The 21481-nt window shown below is 43.6% G+C and overlaps 1 protein-coding gene across 20 annotated transcripts in view; it reads right to left on the bottom strand.

Moving 5' to 3' along the window:
- The window catches only part of mycbp2 (MYC binding protein 2), a 211337-nt gene that overhangs the window by 176286 nt on the left and 13570 nt on the right, over positions 1-21481 (bottom strand). For 19 of the 20 annotated variants that reach the window (XM_055870888.1, XM_055870878.1, XM_055870882.1 and 16 more), the window contains exons 3-6: positions 14375-14587; positions 8873-9026; positions 6939-7135; positions 1890-2132 (exon numbers count right to left, since the gene is read on the bottom strand). In XM_055870888.1, the coding sequence (XP_055726863.1) occupies positions 1890-2132; positions 6939-7135; positions 8873-9026; positions 14375-14587 (807 nt within the window). Of the gene's footprint in view, positions 1-1889; positions 2133-6938; positions 7136-8872; positions 9027-14127; positions 14353-14374; positions 14588-21481 lie in introns of those variants that run through there. The other variant, XM_055870894.1, reaches the window with a different exon arrangement.

Below are 21481 nucleotides of genomic sequence, written 5' to 3'. Positions count from 1 at the left end.
GGGTGGGTGTTGTTATCGTGACCAGTGAGCTGATATAAGGCGGAGCTTTACCTAGCAAAGACTTATGACCTGGAGCCAGTGGGTCTGGTGACGAATATGTAGCGAGAGCCAGCCGACTAGAGCATACAGGTCGCAGTGGTGGGTGGTATATGGGGCTTTGGTGACAAAACGGATGGCACTGTGATATAATTTTGTCTATCACAGTATTATTCTAAAATTGATTAAATCGTCCCCCCCCCCTCATCAATCTACCCACAATACCCCATATTGACAAAGCACAAACTATTTCAATGTTTAACTTTTTTTATAAAATAGTTTTCAGAGCCTTCGCTCAGTAAATTATTGAAGCATCTCTGCCAGCGATTACAGCCTCGAGTCTTCTTGCGTATGACGCTACAAGCTTGGCACACCTGTATTTTGGGGAGCTTCTCCCATTCTTCTCTGCAGATCCTCTCAAGCTCTGTCAGGTTGGATGGGGACCGTCGCTGCATAGCTATTTTCAGGTCTCTTCAGAGATGTTCGATCGGGTTCAAGCTCTGGCTGGGTCACTCAAGGACATTCGGAGACTTGTCCCGAAGCCACTCCTGCGTTGTCATTAAGGATCTCTGTACTTTGCTCCATTCATTGTTCCCTCAATCATGACTAGTCTCCCAGTTCCTGCCGCTGAAAAACATCCCCACAGCATGATGCTGCCACCAACATGTTTCACCGTAAGGATGGTGCCAGGTTTCCTCCAGAAGTGACGCTTGGCATTCAGGCCAAAGAGTTCAATCTTAGTTTCATCAGACCAGAGAGTCTTGTTTGTCATGGTCTGAGAGTCCTTTAGGTGCCTTTTGGCAAACTCCAAGCGGGCTGTCATGTGCCTTTTACTGAGGAGTGTAATTCCATCTGGCCACTTCAATAAAGGCCTGATTGGGAGAGTGCTGCAAAGATGGTTGTCATGGAAGGTTCTCCCATCTCCGAGCTCTGTCAGAGGGACCATCGGGCTCTGGGGCCAGCTCAAGAGCGGGTGGGGCCAGCTCAAGAGCAGGTGGACCCCGTAAAAACACTACACTCATGGAAATGCTTATACTTTGAACATGAACAACCGCTCAAATCGACAATAAATTGCAATCTACTTTTTTTGTATTACTTTCAACCCTTTTTCTCCCCAATTACATGGTATCCAATTGGTAGTTACAGTCTTGGAACCCCTGACCGAATCAGTGACAAGCAGGAACACCAGTAGCCAAAACAAACCGACTACACCAAAGTCGAGAACTGAACGGTAAAGGAGGTCACCAATGCCATATTTCTGCTCATTCATTAATGAGTAGCTTTAAGACCGCAGGACATTATTAACATCCATACACATTTATACACACACAAATAATATATACACACACACACACACACACATACAGTTGAAGTCGGAGGTTTACATACACTTACGTTGGAGTCATTAAAACTCATTTTTCAACCACTCCACAAATTTCTTGTTAACAAACTATAGTTTTGGAAAGTCGGTTAGGACATCTACTTTGTGCATGACAAGTAATTTTTCCAACAATTGTTTACAGACAGATAATTTCACTGTATCACAATTCCAGTGGGTCAGAAGTTTACATACACCAAGTTGACTGAGCCTTTAAACAGCTTGGAAAATTCCAGAAAATTATGTCATGGCTTTAGAAGCTTCTGATAGGCTCATTGACATCATGTTAGTTAATTGGCGGTGTACCTGTGGATGTATTTCAAGGCCTACCTTCAAACGCAGTGCCTCTTTGCTTGACATCATGTGTATCTTGCTCATGGATTAGTTGTATTGACTGCTATATGAGTGTAATAAATCACACTTGAAAAAAGTACTCTCTCAAGTAGACACCCACACGTCATCCCACCCTACCTACCCTGACGGTGCCATTGTAGCCGGAGCCCACTTTGTAGAGGCCATCCTTGCAGAGCAGGTAGAGGAAGGAGCCGTCGGTCTGCAGCAGGCAGCGCTCATCCTCGTTGACGGTCACCTCCTTCAGTACCCACTTGTTCATCAGTGCCGCCCGCTTGATGCCGTTGCCGAACCAATCTTGGATCTGGATCTTGCCCACCAGCACGGCCTGCACGCTCCTCTGTAGCGCGTTCAGAATGGTCGGCACCTGGGACGAAGGTGAGGGAAGAATAAAGATTAAGAATGAAGAATTCATGGAAATTAACTAGAAGAGAAAATGAAAGGACCGTTTTGGCTGGACCGTGTGGAGTGTTTTGTAGAAAGGTCTGGTTTGAAATCAGGGCTCCAGAGTGCGACCATTTTAGGGCTGTCCCCCCAAAAAAATGTACTCTTGGTAGACCAAGAGTCGTCTGTTCTTTCGACCAATCGATTGGTCTGCATTTTTAAACGTGTATTTTTCCTTACATTCACACATCCTATGCGTTTTAATCAATTCAACTAAACTCAGCAAAAAAAGAAAGTTTCACAGACATGTGACAAACAGAAATGGAATAATGTGTCCTTAAACAAACGGGAGGGTCAAAACCAAAAGTAACAGTCAGCATCTGGTGTGGCCACCAGCTGCATTAAGTACTGCAGTGCTCCTCCTCCTCATGGACTGCACCATATTTGCCAGTTCTTACTGTGAGATGTTACCCCACTCTTCCACCAAGGCCCCTGCAAGTTCCCGGACATTTCTGGGGGGAATGGCCCTAGCCCTCACATCCAACAGGTCCCAGACGTGCTCAGGTGATTGCGATCCGGGCTCTTTGCTGGTCATGGCAGAACACTGACATTCCTGTCTTGCAGGAAATCACACACAGAACGAGCAGTATGGCTGGTGGCATTGTCATGCTGTAGGGTCAAGTCAGGATGAGCCTGCAGGAAGGGTACCACATGAGGGAGGAGGTCTTCCCTGTAACGCACAGCGTTGAGATTGCCTGCAATGACAAGTTCAGTCCGATGATGCTGTGACACACCGCCCCAGACCATGACGGACCCTCCACCTCCAAATTGATCCCGCTCCAGAGTACAGGCCTCGGTGTAACGCTCATTCCTTCGACGATAAACGCGAATCTGACCATCACCCCCGGTGAGACAAAAACGCGACTCATCAGTGAAGAGCACTTTTTGCCAGTCCTGTCTGGTCCAGCGACGGTGGGTTTGTGCCCATAGGGGGTGATGTAAAGGCAGGTCCTCACCAGACAACAGGCCTACAAGCCCTCAGTCCAGCCTCTCTCAGCTTATTGCGGACAGTCTGAGCACTGATAGAGGGATTGTGCATTCCTGCTGTAACTCGGGCAGTTATTGCCATCCTGTACCTGTCCCACAGGTGTGATGTTCAGATGTACCGATCCTGTGCATGTGTTACATGTCGTCTGCCACTGCAAAGACGGTCAGCTGTCAGTTCTGTCTCCCTGTAGCGCTGTCTTAGGCATCTCACAGTACGGCATTGCAATTTATTGCCCTGGCCACATCTGCAGTCCTCATGCCTCCTTGCAGCATGCCTAAGGCATGTTACATTCACGCAGGTGAGCAGGGACCCTGGGAATCTTTCTTTTGGTGTTTTTCAGAGCCAGTAGAAAGGCCTCCTTAGTGTCCTAAGATGTCATAACTATGACCTTTATTGCCTATGTTTGGTGAGGACCTGCCTTATAACAGGCCTACAAGCCCTCAGTTCAGCCTTTCTCAGCCTATTGCGGACAGTCTGAGCACTGATGGAGGGATTGTGCGTTTCTGGTGTAACTGGGGCAGTTGTTGTTGCCATCCTGTACCTGTCCTGCAGGTGTGATGTTCGGATGTACCGATCCTGTGCAGGTGTTGTTACACGTGGTCTGCCACTGTGAGGACAATCAGCTGTCCATCCTGTCTCCTCCCTGTCTTAGGCGTCTCACAGTACGGACATTGCAACATCTGCAGTCCTCATGCCTCCGTGCCGCATGCCTAAGGCACATTCACGCAGATGAGCAGGGACCCTGGGCATCTTTCTTTTGGTGTTTTTCAGAGTCAGTAGAAAACCCTCTTTAGTGTCCTAAGTTTTCATAAGTGACCTTAATTTCCTACCGTCTAAGCTGTTAGCGTCTTAACGACCGTTCCACAGGTGCATGTTCATTAATTGTTTTTGGTTCATTGAACAAGCATGGGAAACCATCTTTAAACCCTTTACAATGAAGATCTGAAGTTCATTGGATTTTTACAAATTATCTTTGAAAGACATGGTCCTGAATAAGTTACTTTTTTTTGCTGAGTTTATAATCACTGAGCTTGTCTAAGCACACGGTTTGAATAAATAATTAAGACACACAAATGACTAGAGGGACTCCGACCAGAAATTAATTTGATTGTGCAGGGCCAGACTTGGACTTTGTGCGCTGTGTAAAAATAAATAAAAGACAGCGAGTGACTGACTAGCACCCGTTGTCACTCTCTCCTCCCTGCTGCAGCAACCACCACAGATCAAAGTGTTTATTCCTCTGTCCGTGTTGCTGAAGCTACAACATAATTACAGCCATTTAACTTATTTTCCCCCCCCCTTATTTTACCAGGTAAGTTGACTGTGGACACATTCTCATTTACAGCAACGACCTGGGGAATAGTTACATGGAAGAGGAGGGTAGATGAACGATCCAATTTTAAGCTGGGGATGATTAGGTGACCGTGATGGTATGAGGGACATATTTTGTAATTTAGCCAGGACACCGGGGTTAACACCTCTACTCTTACGATAAGTGCCATGGGATCTTTAGTTACCACAGAGAGTCCGGACACCCATTTAACGTCCCATCGGAAAGACGGCACCCTACACAAGGCAATGTCCCCAACCCCTGGGGCATTGGGATATTTTTTTATTGTTTTATTGACCATAGGAAAGGGTGCCTCCTACTGGCCCTACAACACCACTTCCCACAGCATCTGGTCTACCATCCAGGGACTGACCAGGACCAACCAAGCTTAGCTTCAGAGGCAAGCCAGCAGGTGGATGCAGGGTGGTACGAAGCTGACTGAAAAGTTCTGTAACCAAAATCCTTAATTTGTTTAGGAAAAACATTCCATATTCCTTTTAACCCTTGATCTCTTTAAATGTACAGTGGTTCTTCCTTTAAAAGGTTGTGTCATACTGCAGCACAACTTGCGGCGCAATTGTATGGCATGTTAACGTGGTTGGCGTCATATTTTACAGTCAGCAATTGTTGCCATTAATGCTAGTTTGAACACCGGAGGAAATCTTTGATAAGTTATTGAAGTGACCCGGAGCTGTAGGCCTAAGAGTCCTGTTTACTGTAGCTGTTTTAGCTTACCTTATTGGCATAAAGAACTATTACAATATACAGTAAGTATATCAATCAATGATTCATCTGTGCATGTCATCACACAGCATACAAATCATCCATTTCTTTAAATACAGTCAAGCATTTTAGTTAAAAAACGAAATAAAGGAAAAACAATGAATAAACCGCAACATCTCGGCTACAGCGATTGAATTCACAAATGCAGTTGACTGTTTTAAATATTGGCTGTACTAGAGACTAAAACTTTTGGTATTAATGTTCGTTAATATTATGGTGTTTCTATTCCAATAAAAACAAAAATGCATTTTACAGTAGCCTATGTAGGCCTCAGGACTCTCTGTGTATTTTTAAGGGCCAGCCATGCTGCCCTGTTCAGAGCCAATAGCTATTTCCCAAGTCCCTTTTGTGGCACCTGACCACACTACTGAACAGTAGTCTAGGTGCGACAAAACTAGGGCCTGTAGGACCTGCTTTGTTGATAGTGTTGTTAATAAGGCAGAACAGCGCTTTATTATGGACAGACTTCTCCCCATCTTAGCTACTGTTGTATCGATATGTATTGACCATGACATTGACCTCAACTTGCTAAATTTCCACATTATTCATTACAAGATGTCGTTGAGGTTTAGGGTTTAATGAATGAATGGTCTCAAATACAATGCTTTAGTTTTGGATATATATATATAAAAAATATATAAAAAAAATTAACCCCTTTTTCGCTGTATTTAATTGGTTTTTACACTCTTGTCCCACCTCTGAAACTCCCGTACGGACTCGTGAGAGGCGAAGGTCAAGAGCAGTGCGTCCTCAGAAACACAACCCAGCCAAGCCGTACTGCTTCTTGACGCAATGCCCACTTAATCCGGAAGACAGGCGCACCAATGTGTTGGAGGAAACACAGTACACCTGGCGACCGTGTCAGTGGTTTGGGATTAGTGGGGTTATCATTTGTTTTCAACAGGACAATGACAACACACCTCCAGGCTGTGTAAGGGCTATAAGTAGAGTGATGGAATGCTGCATCAGATGACCTGGCCTCCACAATCCCCCGACCTAGAACTCAATTGAGATGGTTGGGATGATTTGGACCTCAGAGTGAAGGAAAAGCAGCCAACAAGTGCTCAGGATATGTGAGAACTCCTTCAAGACTGTTAGAAAGCAATCCAAGCTAAGCTGGTTGAGAGAATGCCAAGAGTGTGCAAAGCTGTCAAGGCAAATGGTGGTTATTTGAAGAATCTCAAATATAAACTACATTTTGATATGCTTAACACTTTTTTGGTTACTAAATGATTCCATGTGTGTTATTTCATAGTTTTGATGCCGTCACTATTATTCTACAATGTAGAAAATAGTAAAAAAAAAAAAAAAAAAACACTTGAAGGAGTAGGTGTTCTGCAACTTTTGATCGGTAGTGCAGGTCGCCTAATCTATCTGGATGAGGAGGCGGGGTCGTACTTCTAGGATGTGCGTGTTGTCGCACCTATATGGGGTGCTATGGGGAGGTATAGTCTATGTCTAACCTGTGTGAGTTGGGTTGTACGTATAGGATGTGTGTTGTGTTAACTTAAAATGCATGGAGACGTATGGGGCAGGTCTAACCTGTGTCTAACCAAGTCTAACCTGAGTGGGGTTGTATAGGAAGTGTGTTGTGTCGTTTAGTGTTGTGTTGCGCCGCGTTGTCTCACCTGGATAGTTTGGCAGGTGTGACGGCCGTTGTAAGTGAGGATGGCGGAGACGGCCTGCAGGGTCTTGCCTGTGTCTCCCCGGGACACCACCAGGCTGAAGAGGCAGGCGCAGGACAGGGCGGTGAGGGCCTGCCCCATGGGGTCATTCATCCCTGTGCTGCGCACCGTTGTCTCCAGCAGCAGGTGGAACAGAGACTCTGTAGTGAGGAGACGGAGGGTTAGAAAAGGCTGTGTGTGCCTCTGCATACCTGTGTCTGCACAAGTGCGTGCGAGTGGGTGACTATTTAGTAGTAAAACATGGTATTTCCCATGTCCCCATGAGGACAAAAGCTATTTTTTAAGCTTATGGGATAGGGTTACAATTAGCATAAGGAGTTAGGTTTAGGGGTTGGGGTACGGATTATGTTTAGGGAAAATAGGATTTTGATAGGAAATTAATTTTAGGCCCTCACGAGGATTGAAAAACACACCATGTGTGTGTTCGTAAATATAAGCCTTCTACAACCCTAAGGCCCACTAATAATACAAGTATTTCATAAAAATAACCGGCCTTTTTGCAGCAATCACTGATGTGGCTTTCAAGTCATTCTATGAAAATGCCACTTTTGTTACAAATGTAACCAGAACCACACATCCACTAATAATGACCAAACTCTACTGTAACCAGAACCATGCCTAATACACATCCACTAATAATGACCAAACCCTAATGTAACCAGAACCATGCATAATACACATCCACTAATAATGACCAAACTCTACTGTAACCAGAACCATGCATAATACACATCCACTAATAATGACCAAACTCTACTGTAACCAGAACCATGCATAATACACATCCACTAATAATGACCAAACCCTAATGTAACCAGAACCATGCATAATACACATCCACTAATAATGACCAAACTCTACTGTAACCAGAACCATGCATAATACACATCCACTAATAATGACCAAACTCTACTGTAACCAGAACCATGCCTAATACACATCCACTAATAATGACCAAACTCTACTGTAACCAGAACCATGCATAATACACATCCACTAATAATGACCAAACTCTAATGTAACCAGAACCATGCATAATACACATCCACTAATAATGACCAAACTCTACTGTAACCAGAACCATGCATAATACACATCCACTAATAATGACCAAACCCTAATGTAACCAGAACCATGCATAATACACATCCACTAATAGTGACCAAACTCTACTGTAACCAGAACCATGCATAATACACATCCACTAATAATGACCAAACTCTTGCAACAGGTGAATACAGAAAATTAACAAAGATCTCAAACTCTCTCTCAAGCACAAGCTCACATGCTAGCGAGTTGCCATTTAGTCTTCATATTGCAAGTCTTGGCAACTTGGCTCTATTAGCTAGATAACAAGGTAGAATAGTTGAACTGTTATGAACACACTCCTGTTTGAACAAAGAAAAGGGTGCGCTCTTGAGGCTCATTAGCCGTTCTCAGCTGTTAGAAGTCTCGTACTGGCGTTAACAGACAATTGCAATACTTTTTTCGAGTTCCATCTCTCAGGTATTACATTCAACAAAGCAAACATTGAAATACCGTTATGGAATGTAAAGTAGAAAATCCAAACTGGTACGTGCGTCAATACCGGTATAAAGTAAAATACAGTTTACCACCTAACCCTAGCGTTGTGCTCCCGTGTGGCGCAGCGGTCTAAGGCACTGCATCTCAATGCTAGAGGCATCACTACATACACCCTGGTTCGAATCCAGGCTGTATTACAACCGGCTGTGATTGGGAGTCCCATAGTGCGGCGCACAATTGGCCCTGCCTCCCCGGATTTGCCTAGGGCAGGCCGTCTTTTTAACTGACTATAAATGTTTTTAAATAAAAGCATGTGCATGAGTCTTCCCATGCATGTGTGCGCTAATACTCACCCAGTACATCAGGAGGTTCGGTCTGGAAGCCCTCTGGCTGTTGTCCCTGCAGCATGTCCAGCAGGGCCTGTAGGCTACGCAGGCACAGTGAGGGGTGGGAGAACAGTGTCTCCTTGATCAGCTCAAACACCCCACACAGACCAATGCCAATGATCTAGAGAGAAAACACAAACAATTATCAGATAACTGCTAATCTGCCTAACTAATTACAGCCCCGTAGCACTCACATCGGTAGCCATGCAGTGCTGTGAAAGGCTGGTCATGGCTCACATCAATAGCATCCTCAAAACCCACTCCAATTCGCATACCGCCCCAACAGATCCACAGATGATGCAATCTCTATTGCACTCCACACTGCCCTTTCCCACCTGGACAAAAGGAACACCTATGTGAGAATGCTGTTCATTGACTACAGCTCAGGGTTTAACACCGTAGTGCCCTCAAAGCTCATCACTAAGCTAAGGAACCTGGGACTAAACACCTCCCTCTGCGACTGGATTCTAGACTTCCTGATGGGCCGCCCCCAGGTGGTAAGGGTAGGTAACACATCCGCCACGCTGATCCTCAACACGGGGGCCACTCAGGGGTGTGTGCTCAGTCCCCTCCTGTACTCTCTGTTCACTCATGACTGCACCAGGCACAAATGCAACACCAACATTAAGTTTGCTGATGACACAACAGTGATCTGATCTGATCACCGACAACGATGAGACAGCTTATAGGGAGGAGGTCAGAGACCTGACCGTGTGGTGCAAGGACAACAACCTCTCCCTCAATGTGATCAAGACAAAGGAGATTGTGGACTACAGGAAAAGGACCGAGCACGACCCCCACTCTCATCAACAGGGCTGTAGGGGAGTAGGTTGAGAGCTTCAAGTTCCTTGGTGTCCACATCACCAACAAACTAACATGGTCCAAGCACACCAAGACAGTCGTTAAGAGGGCACGACAAAACATCTTCCCCCTCAGGAGACTGAAAAGATTTGGCATGGGTCCTTAGATCCTCAAAAGGTTCTACAGCTACATCATCGAGAGCATCCTCACTGGTTGCATCACTGCCTGGTATGGCAACTGATCGCCCTCCGACCGCAAGGCACTACAGAGGGTAGAGCGACGGTCCAGTACATCACCGGGGCCAAGCTTCCTGCCATCCAGGACCTCTAAACCAGGCGGTGTCAGAGGAAAGCCCTAAAAATTGTCAAAGACTCCAGCCACCCTAGTCATAGACTGTTTTCTCTGCACGGCAAGCGGCACCGGAGCGCCAAGTCTAGGTCCAAGAGGCTCCTAAATAACTTCTACCCACCCAAGCCATAAGACTGAACAGCTAATCAAATGGCTACCCAGACTATTTGCATTGCATTTTTTTTTTTCAATCAACTCGTGTTTTGGCAGAAATGTCTTCTGGACCATGTGAACTTCATGTGCCTTAACAACAAACTTGTATGCCATCTTTAGATACGAATACAACTGTTAAATTACGAGCCGAGTTGGTTCAGCCACGGAAAAAAGACAGGAACCTTCCCGCTAGCCATGATTGGCTGAGATAATGGATGGCCTGGACATGCCAAGAGAGGAGTTTGGATTTGTCTGCCATGTAGCAGGCGTCTATAACATGAGCTGGTCAGTATGTGTAGGTATTCCTTTCTAACGCGGCTTTTTTGAAAGATATCACGTAGCAGAAATGCAAAAGTGTTGCTCTCCATATTCTGGAAGACCGAGTTTTGAAAACAGTGGAATGCCAGGTAGAATTAGAGTATGATAGCTCAGGAGATGGAGAGAATTCTTGAGTTTGATTGCAAATATGCAGAGGGAGTCGAAAAGAGAACACACAGAAGGCTGTTGTATGAAACACCTGTCTCCGGATTACATCTTCAAACTGAGGGAAACCATGGCATTCGTGACAGAGAGGGAGAAACGTCCATCCATGTACTCGGGTAAGAGTCTATCTAGCTACATTTTCATATATTATACATTTCTAATTTTTTCAGAAAGTCATTTTCATTTCAAGTTGAAGCATACTGTTAGCTAGCAAGCAAACATTAGCTGGCTGGCTCTCTACCTAACGTTACGTGTATGATCAGTGTAGTAGTACGAGTCTTATCTCAGAGCAATTTGCATTGCTAGGTATAACCTAATGTTAGCTAGCTAACATTGAACCTGGTTGGTTAGTTACCTGCAGATTCATGCAGGGTAGTAACATGAGTTGGGAGTATGGTTCATTGTTTAGCTAGCTAGCTAGCCAGCCATCTACACAAACGACTCCACTATGCAAGTAACCATTTCACTACACCTGCATCCTGTGTAAGTGGCAAATAAACAGATTTTATTTGATATGCGTTTACCAGAGACGGTAATGTGAAGAACGTGACCTGCACCAAAGTCAAATTAGGATATAACGGGTGTATTCTTAAATTCAATCTGGAGTGCCAGAGTGTGCTCACGCTCAGGGTGGGCTCAGAGCATTTGTAAATTCAGAGCGCTTCACTCTGATCGTTGAAAGCGCACACTGGACGCGTTGGCCGAGGAGTAGGGTTATTCTGAGCATTCTGACCTCACCCCGGCAGTCAAGCACCCAAGTTAACGTTGGCTAGCTTGCTAGCTACTCCCAGACACAAATGAGAGAACACCTCACTGACCATTTTACTCTCCCTAGCAGAGCTGTTTTCATGTTATCCAGAGCGTTGGTGACCAACTGTGCTGATGGCAACAACTTCATTACGCCTTTTTGCCCACGGTTACTGACACCGGCCATATTCAACAGGCATTGAGCGTTCGCAAATTCATCAGTTATTCCGAGCGAATTTACTGTGTCCAAGTGCTAAAATTCTCTGATAGAATGCCCTGCTTTTATTTCGTCACACTCACAACCGTAAGCCCTTTTCTGTAATTGGCTCGCCATTAAATAATGTTGAGTTTATTTTCCTGTAATAATGAAGACACATTAGCTAAAGTGTAAACGTCATCTATACGAGTCATTATTTTAACTGGCTCGTCAGCTAACATTAGCTAGCTAGCTAACGTCAGCTAACATTAGCTAGCTAGCTAACAAGCTAGAAACAAAACATTGTTTTTAAAGTTGCTTTTAGTTTGCTAGATTGACATATATAACATTTAATTTTAAACAGGTGGGTTTATTGGTGTTAAAATACACTAGTTATGCTATTTTGGACTACCAGGCTGCTGTCGTCATCCAGACTGTAGTTTTTGTTTAACGACAATAACAAGTTTGAGGTTGGACGATTAAAGAATGTTCATGATGTTACTGCGACAACTGTCGATAGACGTAGTATAAACCAGCCTTTAGTTTAGAAATCTTTGGTTGTTTAGTGCATGGCCTCACATGTGAATCCTTAAAGAGATGGGTGGGGCTAAGGCTTAAGAGGGTGTGAACCATGCTGAATGGGTGTTGACAAAGAGCTCTCCAGTAGGTGTACCAAAACATGCAAGGGCCATTTTCTCAAAAGTGGAGGTTACAAGTTTATCAACTTTCAAAGCAGAATTACTTTCCCATTGTTCCTCAACTGTAGAGTATGATACATCATTTTCTAGCTCTGAGTCTATACTTTTAGCCAAGAGTAAAAAAAAACATTTCCAATGTTGCTACATGAGACCAAATCGAGCCAGTCGGTCACATATGATGTGCAACTAACTTAGGAGCAATGCTCCCTCTCAGCTGCCAGCATGCAGGGAGCACTCACACTCAAGCAGCTCCCAGGGACTGCCAGGCAAATAAATAAATCAGCCTTCAAAGTTTTCCCCGTTAGTTAACACTATCAACATTTCCCTTTACTGTGGGAATTGTGATCAAATCAATGCAATATTAGCCAATTTCAATGCGACATAACAAACTACACAACATGTTTGGTTTAGGCAGAGGGCATCAGAGTAAGATTCTACTGCAGGCACGACTCAGGCCCGTACTCTACACAGACCGGTGCACCATAACCAATCGGAGCTGTAAGTAGGCCTATATTTAAACAGACCACTGCCATATATTTGTGCCGTTCACTTTGAACGAGACTGTTTTACAGCATGAGTGGCCACGATTATTATGCCCTTGTTTTGAGATCAAAGCGAGAGCTGCATGTAGTCAGTAATGTGGGAGTGATTGCTTCCTACAAGAAAAGCCTCGGAATATAGGCCCACATTGAACACCACATATTGGCATTTTCTCCATTGTTTTTTTTAATGGTAGGCCACTCTGGTAGGCCTACAAATAGCCACAGTAGTCTACTTGGCCAATGTTAAAACAGTAAATTAAAGTGGGTACAGCCCCTTTTTTATTTTACCTCGGCAAGTCAGTGAAAAAACAATTATTCTTTTCAATGACGGCCTAGAAACAGTGGGTTAACTGCCTTGTTCGGGGGCAGAAAGACAGATTTTTATCTTGTGTGCTTGGGGATTCGATCTTGCAACCTTTCGGTTACTAGTCCAACGCTCTAACCACTAGGCTACCTGCCGCCCCAGTATCTACAAACGTGCGCCAGAAGTTGCACAGAATTTTCACGACGTTCAAGTTTGCGCTCAGCATACCTGAAATTTGCTCAGTGCGGCCAAAACATTTGAGAACATTGCTTAGGAGTCCACCTTCCAACTAATATTTTGCTAACTGATTATTTATGTAAACTCACGATGCATTTTATATTTTAGGACAATTGTGATGGATTTAGATTATCCCAATTTGTTCCATTCTTTCTGGCCTTGAGAAGCTTTATGGATCAACGGTAGGATCCAATATATTGGGATAACAGGTGTAAGAAGACCTAAGCTAGATAGCCCAGTACACTTGAATATTTACCTGGCAACAGCAGCCATCAACTAGCCATCAATGACAGGCTGATTGCAGTCTGCAAAAGAAGACTGATCTGGCTCTCAGGCTAGCCCATTCCCTGTTGGCACATGGGCTGCAGCCCAATTCTTAGATTTTTTTACACTAATTGGTATTTTAACCAGTCATATCAGATCTTTTTCAGAGAAGATCTGATTGGTTAAAAGAACAATTAGGGGGGAGAATCTGAATTGTCTAGTAATATGGTCAATTGTTGCAAAGAAATAACTAGTTAAGCTGCAGCTGGCCCAGAACAGAGTGGCAAGTCTTGCTCTTCATTGGGCTAATATTAATGCCAGTCTCTCTTGGATAAGAGTGGAGGAAAGACTGATTGCGTCACCTCTTGATTTTATATGACACATTAATGTGGTAGATATTCAAAATAGTTTGCATAGTCAACTTACACAGCACTGGCACACACACTTACCCCACCAGACATGCCTCCAGGGATCTTTTCCCAGTCCCCAAGTCCAGAACAAATTCAATAAAACAAACATTATTATACAGAGCTGTGAGTGCATGGAACTCCCATCTTGTATAGCGCAAGTGAACAGCAAACCTGGTATCAAAAAACAAGTAAAGCAACATGTCTGTCATATTCTATTTCTACCTTTCTACCAACCCTGTTCCCGTCACACTGCTTCTGAAGTAACATAACAGATGGAATTGGTTACCTTGGGAAGCTTGATGGCGGGCTCACGGAACTCCTCCTCCTCGCTGTCCGAGTCGCCGCTCTGCACAGAGCTCCTAGAGGCCAGAGCCAGGGACGCCTCCCGCTGCTGCCATTCCAGCACGCAGTGGCGCACGTTGCAGTACACGTTGAACGCTGATGGGTTGCTATGCAGCTTGATTTCTGGCATGCAGAAGACCCCATCAAGGTTCTCCGTCTGTGGAAAAGAGAGAGTGAAAAATACAGCCATGACTCAAATGTGGAGTCAAATAAAAGCTAAGAGTCTATTTTTTACAAATGAAGGCATAAATACATTTCAACCATTTTCTATCCCCCCCAAAAATGGTCAAATAGAAGGAAAATGTGTCTTAGAAAACATCTAGCAGAAAAGTCGTATAAAAAGGTACTAGAAAAACATCAACACAACAATGTTGAAGTAAAGACCCCTGCCAACTAATATATTTCGTTTTGCAGAACTTATTTGCCTTCTCTAAGGTTTAAGAAATATTGCCTACGGTCTTTATAATTGTTACCAAAAACTCACATCTTTTAAGATATTTTCTCATGTCTCTCCCTCAAGAGGGAGAAAAACGACAGTTCACAGAACTAACAACTAAAGCTTGATTTAACAATTCCGGTTTTTAATGATGACAACTTGGTTTATGATTTAAGTGAATAAAACACAACGTTACCAAATCAGTAACAGAATGACTGCAACGGGAATTCATAGTAGTCAAACTACAGTTGAGTCAACTGTTACCGTACTCTCTTGCACTGGCATACTGTTATGTTCAGCTCATAAGAGATTTCTTTCTCATTCTGTCGCATTGTTGTCAAAGCACAAGTGTTAAAACAGTCTGGACAACCCCTCTCTCCAGTTAATGGCACCACTCCTGGCTCTTACTGACACCATCACATGTACATTACAGTACAAGAGATTAGAGTACAGTGCAATGTACTGTACTCTAATAAACTATATACACTTGCCTGTACTATAGTTCATCCCCAATTAATTGAGGTTGTTCTGAGGGCAACTCAATATGAGAAAGGTTTTAATGTTTCGTACACTGTGCATCTATATAACTGTTATTAGATTATTTATTCAGGGAAAACCCATTGAGACCACGGTCTCATTCCCAAGGGTGCCCTGATCACAACAATACAACAATCAATACAACGTCATACAAAACACAAACGTATGAAAAACCGTTAGTCCTCAGTCACTAGGTCCTCAATGAACACCCTAAACTGCACGAGTGGCAACAGAACATCTAATTGTAATGAGTTCCGAAAATGTATCCAGCAGTGAGGTGCTTTAAAACAAAAGCGGATTGCCGGATTGGGTGGAGACCCGAGGAACCTCAAGAGTTAACCAACCCTGTGAAATGGGTTTGGTAACTCATGTCTTTATACCTCAACAACAAAGTTAGGTAGGTCGGAAGATTCTGTACTTCCCCAAAAAGGGAATAGTGAAGTGCTCTACAGTAGTGGTTCCCAAACTGTGGGGTGTCCCCCCCCTAGGGTGGGGCACGTGGGTCCACAAAATGTTCTAAAGGAACTTGGTTGTAATAACAGAATGCACAAGGTGCAATTTCAAAAATGGGTAGTGCATCATCAGTTCCTCGTCATGTCAGTCATTGCATTGCATATATCAACTAGCCTAGCCCAGGTCAGCTAAGGTTTTTTTATTTAGTTTTTTTTAGCCCATAGATATTGTTGTAATTTGTTGGTCACTCAAATATCACATGAACATTGGAAAGCACAATGATTATTATGATCTAATCAATTTAACATTAAAACAAGCATAGTAGTTCTAAAACCGGATTGGTGCACATTAAGAAGTGTGTGAGAAGTTTAAAAAGTTCTTCACTGACAGTTGGCCAGGGATTCTAAAACTTTGGAAAGGCGAGATAACTACCGTCCAATCTCCAAATTATCTTAGTCAGAAGGATCTCGTCCTTTATGTAGGGGGAGACATGTGCCGCTCTGCAGATCTTAGGGATAACACCAGAAACAATTGTAACATTAAAGATATACAGAACCAGTCAAGTTTGGACACACCAAGTCATTCCAGGCTTTATCTTTATTTTTACTATTTTCTACATTGTAGAATAATCGTGAAGACATCAAAACTATGGAATAACACATATGGAATCATGTAGTACCCCCAAAAATATGAGATTCTTCAAAGTAGCCACCCTTTACATTGATGACAGCTTTGCACACTCTTGGCATTCTCTCAACCAGATTCATGAGGTAGTCACCTGGAATGCATTTCAATTAACAGGTGTACCTTGTTAAATAGTGGTATTTCTTTCCTTCTTAATCCGTTTGAGCCAATCAGCTGTGTTGTTAAAAGGTATGTGTGGTATACAAGAGATAGCCCCAATTGGTAAAAGACCAAGCCCATATTATGGCAAGAACAGCTCAAATAAGCAAAAAGAAACGACAGTCCTTCATTACTATAAGACATGAAGGTTAGTCATTTCGGGAACATTTCTAGACCTTTGAAAGTGACTTAAAGTGCAGTCGCAAAAAACATCAAGCGCGCTGATGAAACTGGCGCTCATGAGCACCGCCAAAAGAAAGGAAGATCCAGAGTTACCTTGCTGGAGAGGATAAATTCATTAGAGTTTACCAGCCTCGGAAATTGCAGCCCAAATAAATGCGTGACAAAGTTTAAGTAAGACATCTCAACATGAACTGTTCAGAGGAGACAGCGTGAATCAGGCCTGCAAAGAAACCACTACTTTACATTTAACTAGGCAAGTCAGTTAGGAACAAATTCTTATTTACAATGACGGCCTACCAGAAGGCAAAAGGCCTGCTGCGGGTATGTGGGCTGGGATTAAATTTTATTTAAAAAACAGGACAACACACACATCACGACAAGATAGACACCACAACATTACATAAAGAGAGACCTCAGACAACAACATAGCATGCCAGCAACGAAAGGACATCAATAAGAAGAGACTTGCTTGGGCCAAGAACACAAACAATGGACATTAGACCAGTGGAAATCTGTCCTTCGGTCTGATGAGTCCAACTTTGAGATTTTTGGTTCCAACCGCTGTGTCTTTGTGAGACGCAGAGTAGGTAAATGGATGATCTCTGCATGTGTGGTTCCCACCGTGTAGCATGGAGGTGGTGGTGTGATGGTGCTACAGCTAGTGACAATGTCTGTGATATATTTAGAATTCAAGGCACAGTTAACCAGCATGGCTACCACAGTATTAGGCAGCGATACACCATCTCATCTGGTTTGCACTTAGTGGGACTAACATTTGTTTTTCAATAGGACAATGACCCAACGCCTCCAGGCTGTGTAAGGGCTATTTGACCAAGAAGGAGAGCGATGGAGTGCTGCATCAGATGACCTGGCCTCCACAATCACCCGACCTCAACCCAATTGAGATGCTTTGGGATGAGTTGAACTGCAGAGTGAAGGAAAAGCAGCAAACATGTGCTCAGCATATTTGGGAACTCCTTCAAGACTGTTGGAAAAGCATTCCAGGTGAAGTTGGATGAGAACATGCTAAGAGTGTGCAAAGCGGTCATCAAGGCAAAGGGTGGCTACTTTGAAGAATCTCAAATATATTTGGATTTGTTTAACACTTTTTTTGAATACTGCATGATTCCATGTGTCATTTCATAGTTTTGAGGTCTTCACTATTATTCTACACAGGGGGAAAATAGTCAAAATAAAGAAAAGGCCTGGAATGACTAGGTGTGTCCAAACTTTTGACTGGTACTCTAGGTCAACAGTTCTGCAATTAGTGCGGCAGACAGCTGCAGTAAGGGATTAAGTGAATCCTCACATGGCCCAGGAGAAGTCATGGGGCTCAGACCTGAAAATCGTTGAGAGCCAGGTCTGGACGCCAGGGAAGCTGCGTTGGAATAATCCTTCCACTTAATCGATTCCACTTTGCTTCCGATGGAGTGCAGTGAGATGTGTTATAGTAAGGGAAAGTGGTCCAAGGTAGTATCCTCAGTAGCTACTGCAGATGAGCCGAGTCTCATAGACCAGTGGTTCATAACCTTTTTTGATTACTGTACCACCAACTCCCGCCTAGTTAAATAAAGGTTAAATAAATAAATAAAACTGAAGTACCCCCCCCATGTGCATTTTGCCAGTAAGCCTATGGTCTCACGAGTTTAAGTACCCCCTAAGAATAGGCCAAGTACACCCAGGGTTCCTAGTACCCCTGGTTGACAACCATTGACAGAGCATCCTGGATTTCCCCCTCGGTCATTTAGAATTGTTGCATCAAAAACAGCACGCAGTCTTGAAGTCTCCTTAACCAGAGCGAGGCGTTCTCTTAGCACCCTATTCTCCTCGAGTAGCTCAATGATCCGGCTCCTTTGAGGCATGGAGCTGTTAGCATTTATCAGAAGTATATACGTACACATCAGTTCCTCTTCGACTACAATGAACATGTCAAAGGTCTCACATTTAATGACTTTGCTGTCCATCTCCGGATCCGACTCCAAAACAGAACAGTGACATGCTTATTCTCAGGTAAGAAACTGCTGTCCCGGCTACAAGAGACGACCGCAACGTGAGACAAGCTTTGCCTGTTACAGCCAGGTAACCAAGATAGTCGAAGCTAGCCATTTTTTGCTAAACATGGCTCATCTGGAAGATAGCTTGGTCTCAGCCTTGACTCCCTGTCAAAATAAAAGGTTCAATAAAAAATGTTGCCCATATCCTTGAAGAATGTTAGTAAATGTAACAGTTTAGCTTCCGTCACTCTCCTCAACCTGGGCTCGAACTAAAGACCTTCTACACACATAGACAGTCACCCTCGATGCATCGTTACCCATCGCTCCACAAAAGTCGCGTCCCTTGCAGAGCAAGGGGAACAACTACTTCAGGTCTCAGAGCGAGTGACGTCACCCGATTGAAACGCTATTAGTGCGCACCACCGCATCACCAAATGTATGCTATGAAGCTGGTTGTCTCGCGCACCTACAGTGCAGGTCATAAAAAGCTAGCTAGCTCTGGGCGGCAGATACAAGTCCAACGTTGTAACCACTAGGCTAACGGAAAATTTGCAAGATCAAATCCCCGAGCTGACAAGGTAAAAAAAAATCTGTTGTTCTGCCCCTGAACAAGGCAGTTAACCCACTGTTCCTAGGCCGTCATTGAAAATAAGAATTTGTTATTAACTATTAGTTAAATAACAGGTAAAACAAACTTCGGCGATGTCATGCAAACAATGTTCTTCCCCAAAACATAGCAAAACGACATAATCCGTTTCTGTAGCTATCGTTAGCTGGCTAACTATATAGCTATGTGTCAACTAAAATAACCATAATTTATACGACAGTTCTTATTTGATTAATGGTCGGACCCATCTATGTGAAGCTAGCCACAATAAGGATAAGCCACAATAGTGGACTTTGCGGTTAGCCTTCAAAATAAAAGTATGTCATTGACAGTGATGCAAATTAATACAAATATAATTGTGCCTTAATTGAATAGATCATGCTAAATGAGGTTGGAATGTTATATAAAATCAACAAAATACATGAATTGGTTAATTTGACAAATCTGTTGACATCACACTGGATGTATTATACTTAGAATTGCATTGGGAGCATACTTAGTTCACTGTACAGCCTTACCTATGGATTGTGGATCAATGACATGGCGTATTAGTCTGCTCAGTGACACAGAGAACATTAGCATCGTAGCACTTATTTCGGGTCTCTGAAACTGAATTGAGCCACATTTATTGTCAACCTATGTTGAACACTGAGGAAAAACAATACTGCAGGGATATTTTTGAGTCTGATAACTCTGAGGCGGACTCTGGTAAAAAATCTCTTAGGTATTGAGTAGACTGTTACCCCATTTCATTTATCCCCAATCTTTAGGTAAATCTGTCTGGTGCAATATGAATGTCAATACACACAATAGGTTGACTGGGGAGGGGATTTCACACAGTCCCAGTCACGAAATAGGAGCTACAACTCTAATATTTGCGTAAACTCTTCACAGTTGTGCTCTGTGGGTGTCACCGAGTAGACTGCTACCCCATTTCATTGCTTCACATTATCTAGTCTATATATGGCATGATGTCACCAATTGTAACCTTCTGCATCACTTTCAAAAGAGGACATTTTATTTTGAAGGCAAACCGCAAATTCCTCTATTGTGACTGGTGGTGAAGAGGGTAAACCAAGGCCTCGTACCTTTTAAAAGGTTAATAAATTGTGTTATGATAAACTAAGGTCTCCTCTGTGTGTTAACATCTGGTTTGAGTGTTGTGTCCTTCAGACACTATCAGAAGGAGGAAACCGCCTACGTTCATACTCCTCCTGTCTGGGCCACACCTGGCTATCTGAGGTACTGAGAATACGACTGGTTTTCTGAGAACTTTCTTTGATCCACCTCTACGCAGATGACACCATGCTGTATACATCTGGCCCTTCTTTGGACACTGTGTTAACAAACCTCCAAACGAGCTTCAACACCATACAACACTCCTTCCGTGGCCTCCCACTGCTCTTAAATGTTAGAAAAACCAAATGCATGATCTTCAACCGATCGCTGCTACACACCCGCCCGCCCGCCTAGCATCACTACTCTGGACGGTTCTGTCTTAGAATGTGTGGACAACTACAAATACCTAGGTGTCTGGCTAGACTGTAAACTCTCCTTCAAATACTCACATTAAGCATCTCCAATCCAAAGTTAAATCTAGAATTGGCTTCCTATTTCGCAACAAAGCCTCCTTCACTCATGCTGCCAAACTTATCATAAAACTGACTATCCTACCGATCCTTGACTTCGGCGATGTCATTTACAAAATAGCCTCCAATACTCTACTCAGCAAATTGGATGCAGTCCATCACAGTGCCATCCATTTTGTCACCAAAGCCCCATATTCTACCCACCACAGCAACCTCTATGCTTTCGTTGGCTGGTCCTCGCTACATATGTTGCCAAACCCACTGGCTCCAGGTCATCTATAAGTCTTTGCTAGGTAAAGCTCTGCCTTATCTCAGCTCACTGGTCACCATAGCAACAACACCCGTAGCACACGCTCCAGCAGGTATATTTCACTGGTCATCCCCAAAGTCAACACCTCTTCGGCTACAT

The sequence above is a fragment of the Salvelinus fontinalis genome, chromosome 19, assembly GCF_029448725.1.
Source record: "Salvelinus fontinalis isolate EN_2023a chromosome 19, ASM2944872v1, whole genome shotgun sequence".
In the NCBI taxonomy this organism is placed as follows: domain Eukaryota; kingdom Metazoa; phylum Chordata; class Actinopteri; order Salmoniformes; family Salmonidae; genus Salvelinus; species Salvelinus fontinalis.
Note: the sequence above shows the minus strand (reverse complement) of the source record. Positions and strands in the feature narration are given on the sequence as shown.